General features: G+C 39.3%; 1 protein-coding gene across 4 annotated transcripts in view; it reads right to left on the bottom strand.

The window, feature by feature from the left end:
• Positions 1–2584: 2584 nt before the first annotated feature.
• The window catches only part of spire1a (spire-type actin nucleation factor 1a), a 30533-nt gene continuing 23210 nt past the window's right edge, over positions 2585–9907 (bottom strand). For 2 of the 4 annotated variants that reach the window (XM_073463378.1, XM_073463380.1), the window contains 9 exons: positions 9703–9854; positions 9395–9476; positions 8865–9007; positions 7118–7147; positions 5724–5861; positions 5527–5597; positions 4911–4938; positions 4602–4762; positions 2585–4498 (listed from right to left, as the gene is read on the bottom strand). In XM_073463378.1, coding sequence (XP_073319479.1) covers positions 4240–4498; positions 4602–4762; positions 4911–4938; positions 5527–5597; positions 5724–5861; positions 7118–7147; positions 8865–9007; positions 9395–9476; positions 9703–9854 — 1064 coding nt within the window. In that variant the 3' untranslated portion in view covers positions 2585–4239. The remainder of the gene's footprint in view (positions 4499–4601; positions 4763–4910; positions 4939–5526; positions 5598–5723; positions 5862–7117; positions 7148–8864; positions 9008–9394; positions 9477–9702; positions 9855–9907) is intronic. The other 2 variants (XM_073463379.1, XM_073463381.1) reach the window with 1 other exon arrangement.

Below are 9907 nucleotides of genomic sequence, written 5' to 3'. Positions count from 1 at the left end.
ATATGCATGTTTAGAATGCTATTATTAACACTTATTTGATGATAATAAAGATCTTAAAAGAACTTGTAAGGGATTAACTAATGCTATATAATGGCCTCTGTATAAAGCATTACTATATGGGGTAATACTGCAAAGAAAATCCCATTTCTAATGTACTGCTTTGAATTTCTCTGCACATAAGAACAAAACAATAGAATCTGTTATGGACAGCGGTACTCGACTGATTGTCTTTGGTTGCAGATTTTAATGGTTCTCCGTTTGTCTGCAGACTGGCTGAGTCACGCTCCCTTCACTCTCAAGGGAACATTGTTGGCATGGACACAGAAACATGTTCACTGGCTATCAGGTGGCACATTTGTTCACCATAGATCATTAAGTACCACTGCACGGGAATACTACATTATGTTTAACTTGTGCTGGAAAGCAAAAACAGTTTGCCACCGGCGTGAAATGAAAACATTGTATCATGTTACAGTATGAATGATATATGCTAACCTCTTGACCCTTCAGGCCGCATTCTCGTCATAAAGCGTCTGGCAGGAGGAGCTCCACATGCAGGCTAAATATCTAGTTTCCCCGTGAGAGGCTCACTGTTTTGATGGTATGGCCTACTTGTATGAAGCCCTCCGCTGAAGTTGACATTAGGGGAAGAGATGTGGCATCAGTTTTCACTCTTACATTTTAATCCCTGCCCATTAGTGGGGGAACAGTGAAACCTGCCAAGGAGAAGCGACCAAATGGGAATTTCATCACACTCCACATTAGCAAGCCCAGCCTGTCATTGAACTAAATGGCTCCTTGTTAGCCTGATCACTGAATGCCTCACAGTAACAGTCTGTGTATGTGTCGATTCAGTGCCTGGATCATTGTCAAGACACACATACGTACATGATGACACCCAGCAGATTGTCCAAACCTCTAAGTTTTAACCCATCAACAAAGACTGTGACAGTTCTGGATAATTTGCCATCAGCTGAGTCAGATGTCATATGCTCGACTTAGTTAGTCAGAGCAGCATTTCAGAACAACCCTGTGAAAGTTTTTATTGAGCTGCTGCTAAATACACAGCCTATTCAGACTGTTTATTGACTGTGTGTTTGCTCGCTGTCTTTCCATAGAAACCAGTGTGTGAGGGTCACCCTTCAGGGAGGCTGTGGCCTGGCAGGTTATTTTCAGTGTCTGTTACTAACCCATCAAGGGATAGCATTTCATTGCTAGCCCATTCTAGCAACACACACACACAACAATTGTGGTGAGACGAACTATATGCATATGGGAGCCATAGGGATAAACTTTATCCCACATAAACCTTGAGATTTTTTTAACAAGACCCTGGGAACTTTTTCAGCTTAATCTGAAAAATCCATCAAGTCTAAGACAGTATCCGTACTTCTGTGTAGCCTGAGGGTGAGGAAATGTAATCTAACCTAAATGGCCCTCAGTATTCTGGGCTGAGACCCATCCTCCATTCAAGTTTAATGAAAATCTGTTCAGTAGTTTATGTGTAATCCTGCTGACAAACCAACCAACAAACGGACACAGGTGAGAAAAATAACCTAACATTAATCAGTAACATTTATTTATTTATTTCAAAACAACTTTTTCAAGCTTTTATAGACCTGGGTCTTAACAGATAGCAAATATAGATGAGTTTATTTTTTTGTTTGAAAATGTCAACATCCAGGTGCACCAGCTTAAAGTAGTGTAAAACACTAACGCTATGGGAGTGCCTGTTGCCAGTCTGTAAATTTACCCTTCTGTGTAAATGTGATGGACAGAGGGATTAAGACAGTTTATACCTATACTGTCAGAGTAGCAGTAGAAATAAGAGATTCTGACTTTTTCTTTCACACAGGTCCTGGTAAGACAATGTACATCACCCTATTCAGATACAATGTGAGGTGCAAGCTACAAATGTTGTAAAAAGTATCAAAAAGTCAGTAGTGGACAATGTAGTGGAGTTGAAGTATGAAGTAGCAGAAGTACCTCAAAATTATATTTAAGTATAATACTTTGGTAAGTGTTTTCAGTTACATTCCATCACTGCAAGCTACAATCAAGGATTTTGTTTGATAGTTCAGGTAATTATGATAAAATGCCTATACATTGTGCATGGTTTCCTTTTTTATTTACTTTTGCACTGGAGATATACTTAATATAAATGTCAAAGAAAGACAGCTTAAGTTAAAAAATGAAGAAAAAAAACTATTTACTGGCAAGGCAAAATCTCCAAGTAAAGAATTTGATGCAAGATCACAATTTCTAATGACAACTACTGCAGCTGGTCGACTGCAAGGTATTATGTGCATGACAAGACTTTGATGTCATATTAAATTAACAAATCACTATAATCAGATGTACAAACTCTAAATAATGGATGTCACTTAACATACCTGTAATACACATATTCTACCACCAGAGGTCCTCTAGACCACAGGGTGTTAAGAAGAGCAACAGCCAGATTTCCTTTCATTGCACCTCTATTGCCCTCTGCTGTCATCTGACATGATCCTGCACGTTGTGTATTCTCGAAGATTGCATGTGTATTACATTTAAATTCTGTAAATAAGAAATTGAACCCATCTTAAGAATCATGATGATTTTATTATAATTTCTTTGATAAAAACAAAGAGATCACAGTACAGCATGCATACATTCCTTACAGAGATCTAAACTGGTCAGATGTACAGTTCACTGGAACATGGCATTGGTATTTAACAGGCTGGTTAGGCGTCGTGTTCATTTGGTAACAACTGTCACAAAACACACTATATGAACACATATGTGTGTGTGGGGGAGAGAGACAGACAGAAAAAGAGAAGCAGAGAGAGACAGAGAGAATAAAAGTTCATAAAGCATATTCAATGACAGTTAAACACTTAAAATGCCTACATTCAATTCACTGGAGTGTTTTGTTTTGTTTTTGCCATTATTCCACTCTCACAAACAACCTGCAGCCATTCACACACACTTTCATTCATGGGGAACCCTGGGAAATGGCACTATAGACCCCCCGAGAGATGAAAAACAAAAGACTTTTAATAATTATTATTAATTAAGAAAAAAAAAACCCCAACATAAACATTAAATCGGTCCAATAAAAGTGCGATTTAGGAGTCTCTTAACACTGAGGAGTTTATAAACTATACAATAGAAATAAAATCTTAATATTACATTGACACAAACATAATAACACTAATAATAAAGGTTTCAGAGATGAATTTCAGATAAAGAAACTCCAGAGGCAGAAATCTTAAAACATGGTAAAATTATACTTCTATTTCGTTAAGTTTTTTTTATATTAAATTTAAATTCGGAACAATTAAGATATACAGCATGTACACATTCATAAACCAACATTTCCGTGCTTCTATTGCCCATCTTGGAACATGGAGGGGCAAGAAACCAAACCTTGGATTACCCTAACGTCTCCCGTTGAGTCTATCACACATTATGTACAATAGGTCCGTAACTACAAAAGGCATTCAAAGAAAGAACTTACATTTTGGCACCAGGCACAGAATTGAATATACATTAAAACTAATAGCTAAAACTCACCCAGAAAAATAATGTGACTACTATCACCCCTCAACGTGTCTTCCCTACAACATGAGAGAACAGTGAATATGCATTTTAACTGGCTAAAAAATGAATGACATTTGGCATAATTGTTGCTGGAAGAATAAGAGAAGGGGCAGGGGAGTGGCAGAGATCTACCCCAACAGACCTGAAAGCAGGATCTACAGTGCATTTCTGTCAAAAAAGACAATCTATTGTTCTTCCTGAGTGCTAGAAGTAAACAGGAACTGGAGAACTGATTCATAGCTAAGATTAGGGATGGGCCTTCATACTATTTACACATCATTACTGCAACTTTTGGCTTTCTGTATCATCTGATCCTGCTCTTAAGTCAAATATACATTCTCTCATCTGGTTCACAACCGCAATATCAGCAGCTCAATTTATCCATTCTACCCACCATGTCCTGAATTATCACTGACCTGTACAAACATGGCTCTCCTTTGTTATCTGGCAGCTACTCTCGAGTCCTGACCAATCATAGCGTGCCAACTTTTCCTGAGACGGGGGTAAGGTATAAGAACCTAACTTTGGGGTGGGATGGACTGGCTTCATGGTCACAGTGAGCCACTCAAAACTAGAGTAAGAGGGGATTTTTTTTCATTGAACACTAAGCTCTGGGGAGAGGTGTGAACAAAACTAGACCAAAATCCCACGTCCTTACACCTCCTTGATGGTGCGCTCTGACGGCCTGAAGTTGACTGAGTTGGACGATGACATGTAGAAGGATTGGGTTTTGCGATTGAGGCGGGCACGCTTGTTGGCCACACACAGGCTACGCTTGCTGGAGGAGATGATCTCCGTTATGAACTTTTTGCAGTCTACGCAGATCTCCATGGTGACCCAGTCCTCGGTGAGCTCCTTGGGCAGGTCTGGCTCGTCCTCTGACTGACCATCTTTACTGCTGTGCTTAGAAAACCTGAGGACGGAGACAAATCATGAACAACTAACATGACAAAGCATGGCATTTTGACTGCATTTGCCTAGTATATAGAAGAAACAGGAGTTCTTCAGACACATACCTGATACTTCTGCGCAGGCTGTGTCGGCTATGTCCAGACCCAAACGGGTTCTTCTCTGGCTCAGCAGAGGCAGACGCTCCACCTGCTTCCTCTTTAGCCGCAGCAACATGGCCCAAAGAATAGATGGGCAGGGTGGAGTAGGGCTTAGACGGCAGCCGCATCTGAAGTACAAAAGATTTACTGAGTATTAAAAAAATACAGTATATGGAGTTTATGGAGCACTTGTTCAGTGAGCAGCCAACAGGTGTCAAGAGTGTCAAATTTCTAAAGTGAGTGTTCAGAAGTGAATAAAATATAACAGCCTCCTACCTTTTTAGAGCACTGGGAACACACAGGCCTGGAGAGGATAAAAAGAAACTGTTACAATAATATATTGCTAAACAGATGCAAACTTAAAGGTCATATGGGTAACATTTGTATGCAGACAAATCTTTTTCTTTTTAAATAATACATCTACAGAGCCTGTAGAAAAGTGCAGATTAAAAGTATCTCTCCTCCTCAGACATTATTATGACTGTGAATTAATCATTTTAAATTGTTTGTTGGGTCCAAAATGACCCTTCTTTCTAACGCCACATCTCTGGATTTATTTCATTTTAAACCTTGTAGTCTTCAGACCCAACAACACTGACTCAATTGACATCACTTGAGGAAATGTATCTGATTTCATACTGCTACCCTATGGAGCCACAAAGGCATTTGTTTGGTACAAAGGCAGGTCTTTGATTTGTCCATTCTGGGCTACTGTCAAAACATGGTGGTCTAACATAGTGGACTCAACTGTAGATATTAAAGGCTCATTCTAAGCTAACCAAACACAATCATTCTTAGTTTCAGGTGATTATACACTCGTGAAACTACAAACCTAAATCCTGCACTCTGAACCTTTAAATTGAGTAGCTCTCATAGTAGTGAGTGAACTTACCTTTTGCAGAACTGGCAGGTGTAGGACCAGGTGAAGAGAGAGAACCTCTTGGTCCGACATGAAAAACATAGCTAGAGAGGAAATCGTGAAGTGAGTGAGGTGAAGAAGGTTTGTAGAATCTGTTGCATTTAAGTGATGACTGAGGAAAATTAGCACTCTGACGACAAAAACTATTAAAACAACTATGTGGCGTTTACCTTTCCTTTCTTGAGGGCGGTGTAGATGTCTTTGTACTGCTGGAACTTCTCCAGCTCGGCCTTGACCAGGACCTGTCTGATGTGCATCACCTCCTCCACCGTAAGAGCCAGACACTCCACTGGGTAACAGAACTCCTCCTGCGGGAAAAACACACATCACATGAACAAATCTACCCATACGTATGCAGATCAGGAACCAGATAACCCAAAAGAGAACAAGAAGTGATGGGATCTGCTGCAAATGAAACTAACACAATGTGAATGTGACAATCCAAGCAATATATCCATACTAATTTCACCAAAACAAAAGCACAGAATACCACTTCACCAAAAGACCAAGCATGCGATGAGGTGGTGAAAGTGAAAACACCAGTCTTCAACAGCATGAATGGACTGTATGTTATCTGTGAACAGCAAATGATCAGACATGCAGACTCAAGTCAACTGAAGTCACTGTTTTGTTGACTTACAACTGGACTTGACAGGAAATAAATGCCTTGAGACTCAACTTGGAAGCTAAAGCCTCGTGACTTGACATGAGACATGATGACTTCAATGACTTTTCTGTGTTCATTTCATGTTTGCAGATGCTGCAAGTAGGAAAAAGTGACTCGACTTTGGGACTTGACACAACATGTGACTTGACTGTACCAAGAAAAATGACTTGGAACTGAAGTCGCACGTCTGCAAATGATGTTTTTCACTGACATGACAGCATGACAATGAAAGGATAAACAGAGAATCCTGGCGATGTAAACACCCATCATGTTGGTGGTCCACAGCTTTTGACATCAGCTTACTTTATATGATTATTCTATTTACTTTATTCCAGACCACAGGTTCATATTAAAAACTTCAACAGTTAACTGCATTTCTTAATTGAGAATGCTCAACATGGTGGATTTTGTTTTTTTACACCATGTTTACTTACAGTATAAAACCACTCACAGTACTATGATATTTCCATATGAATGATTTAGAAGTATTATTGCCACAAAACCAATTTGCAAGTGGACCCCCAAAATGGCACCAGAGGTAGTCACCAGGAGATAAGTGACATACTTGGTAGTCTGTTCAACACTTTCAACATACTCATCTTTATTTTGTCTTATGCACCCAAAGTCAAACTCTGCAGAGATGAAAGTTGCTCAGGGAACTTTTCCACTGATCATTTACTCTCAGACATCTTTGATAAGAAAATGTGAGCTGTTAATGTTTAATGATCATATCTCAACACTTTTCCATTTTCTTTTGAACCTTCCCTGAGCTATTTTCAACATGCTGCAGGTCTCCTGTTCACACAAATGGTCCCATTCATGTGAAACAGGTCAATTGAATTATAGGTTTTTCTGGAAGGGTTCCCCACACAGTGTTATGCAACAACAGTGACATACCGTGCCCTGAGCACCACTCGCGGCTTCCACCTGACCAGAGGGAACAAGAGATTCAAACAGAAGCAGGACTTATATTCCAACAAGCTAATGACAAACGGTACCTTGATATAATTTAATACAACAACAACAACAACAACTACATGAATCTATTTTAGGATATTTTGAGAGTCTGCCAGTTACATCATTATCTACAGCCAACTTGGATCAAAAGAAAGTAATGTGTATAGTTTTGAAAGAGTCCCAAGTGTTCATACATTATTTTACAATCTTTCACTTTCCATGAGCCCATAACAGTAATATACTGTTATTTTCAGGTCACTTGTGAAATGAATTTAATCTCATTATCAGCACAACTTCATAACAGGAAGTCCCATGACAGAAAAATCATCTGACAGCACCCAGGTCAAGATCATTTCATGTCTGCTTCATCACAGACACAAACACCTTAGACATCTCTCCTGTGTCTTCTCTAATCGATCCCACTCTCTGGTTTTCTACTGTTCTTATATAGAAAAAATATTATCACGATTCAAAATGTAAGAATGGGCTGATGACGATGGATAAACAGAGATGACCAAGTTACCTTGGCACCGGGATCCGCCATCAGCTGCAGCATTATTTAAAATGGGAAATGACTGAGTATAAGTCTTTGGGATAAGACAGTTGACCGGTGTAAACATTTTAATGAGATACAACAGGAGTACCAGAGAGGGAGGGAAACTGCAACAAGGAATCCTACTGTTTTAATCTATTAGAGAAGCTCAGCTCCTATCTATGTGAGAAGGAAATCGTGTTTGAGCATGTGCTTTCATCAAAAAAAGGAAAAGACACTTGGCCTCTCGTAAAATAAAATTACTCTTTGATTTTACAATGAAAAGGAGGACTAGAAAACCTAAAAGGCTGATTTGTCTACTTCACCCTGTCTGAAAGAAGTTTAATTATTCTCGTTTTTAACAAGCAAGACAGGATGTAATCACTAACATAAAAGGCATTAAGGTCAGTTAATATTAATAAATAATGCTTTTAAAGTGAATCATTAGGAATATCTTGACTAATAAACTCAGTATTAACTCTACTTTGGTCTTTAAAATAGCAGCATAATAGAAGTGGTCAGTAATTTAAAAAGGGATGTACTTTAAAAGTGAAGTGTTAAAATATAAAAATATCCCCAAGAAACGTCTCCGTCAGAGTTTTAGGCATATGAGATCTTCGGTTGGCTGAAATGATTACAACCTCTGGGTTGGCGCCAGAAGTCTGCCCTATAAACTACCAGAGTGATGAGAATGAACCATTTCAATTTAAATCACACTCATACAGCGGCCTGTCCTGTGGTTTCAATTACGTCCATCATCCTCACTCTGAGAACCAGTGACCTCATGGCAAACAAATGACTAGCCACAGGACGGGAGTAAATCAACAGATATGTTATTGTATGTCCACGGCTGTTAGGAGGGTTAGTCAAAGTTCATTCAAATTGTAATGTCCATGTGTGTTACTCCACAAACTCTGCAATTTTCATGTATGTTCTTCATGTACTTTTAGCATATTATCCTTTTCACTCCATTAATGACTAATCACAATGCAGACCGATTTACATTTGTCTGATGACAGTAAAATTAGTTATGTCTGTAAGGCATTGTTGATTAAACCAGATGGGTTGTTAAACATTGGTCATCAACATTAGACACTTCTTTTATAAAGGTCTTTATAAGCAATCTAAGAAAATAAGCTTCTATAGTTGACGTACCAAAGACTTGGAGGTCTGTCTGGATGGAGGTGCAAAGCCACGAACACTGGTGGGGGCCTCCTTCTCGATGGAGTGCCGCCTCTGTGGAGACCGACGCTTGTCTGGCTGCGGGGTGGCAGAGATGGGCAGGAACTTTGGAGGTGCTGGAGATACAAGACAACAAAAAGAGCACCACATATCAAGGATGGCTAAAGAATGAATATGATTTTTAAAGTCTTTTTTTTTTATTCAGGTGGCTATTTATTTAAGTGTTTTTATGTTTATTCTCTCTTAACTAGTGGAGCTATAAGTACTCTTATCATGGTTTGTCTATTGTCAGTGTTGCTGTAAAATGTGTGTCAAGATGGATGCCTCATCTTCTACTGCAGACCACATCTACCTACAGTATGGGTACAACTAAAGGAACTTGAGCCTGAACCCAATTATGAAAATTTGGCACCTGAAGTGTTGTGTGAACAATTAAAATATGTATGCAGTAGTCGTAAAGCAGAATATAATATATTACAATATGTTTACAGGTGAGCTCTTACCCTTCTTCCCCATGACAGACTCGGGTGACGTGTCATCTATCAAAGACGTGGACATACTGGAGGTGCTTCGTGTGCCCTCCTCCTGTTAATCAGAACATTAGTATTAGTATTTAGTCACAGCAAAACAAATCCAGTGTATTTTCCCTTGTAAATATTAAGATGTTGGTTGTATTTCAAAATCGTTTCAGCAGTACTCTTGAAAAGCCTGTTAAAAAAAGGACAATATACAGCATCCACATTTTTCAAGCTGCTAAATTAAAATTAATGATCATTTTATGAGCAAAGACAATAAGAGTCCGATATCTTACATCAGATTCGGAGCTGTCCAGCTCAGCCAATGTGGGTGCTCTGAGCAGCCTCTTCCTCTGACTGAGCGGCAGCACTCCTTGGTTGGGTCCTGTGGTGCCCATGGCCAGAGACTGGGTGCTGACTGCCAACTTCCTGGGTGCATCTGGAGTGTCTGTGGGTGAAAGGTATGATTTTGGTTATGAACAGTGTTGCATTATGATTGGT

This window comes from Pagrus major, chromosome 3, assembly GCF_040436345.1.
Source record: "Pagrus major chromosome 3, Pma_NU_1.0".
In the NCBI taxonomy this organism is placed as follows: domain Eukaryota; kingdom Metazoa; phylum Chordata; class Actinopteri; order Spariformes; family Sparidae; genus Pagrus; species Pagrus major.
Note: the sequence above shows the minus strand (reverse complement) of the source record. Positions and strands in the feature narration are given on the sequence as shown.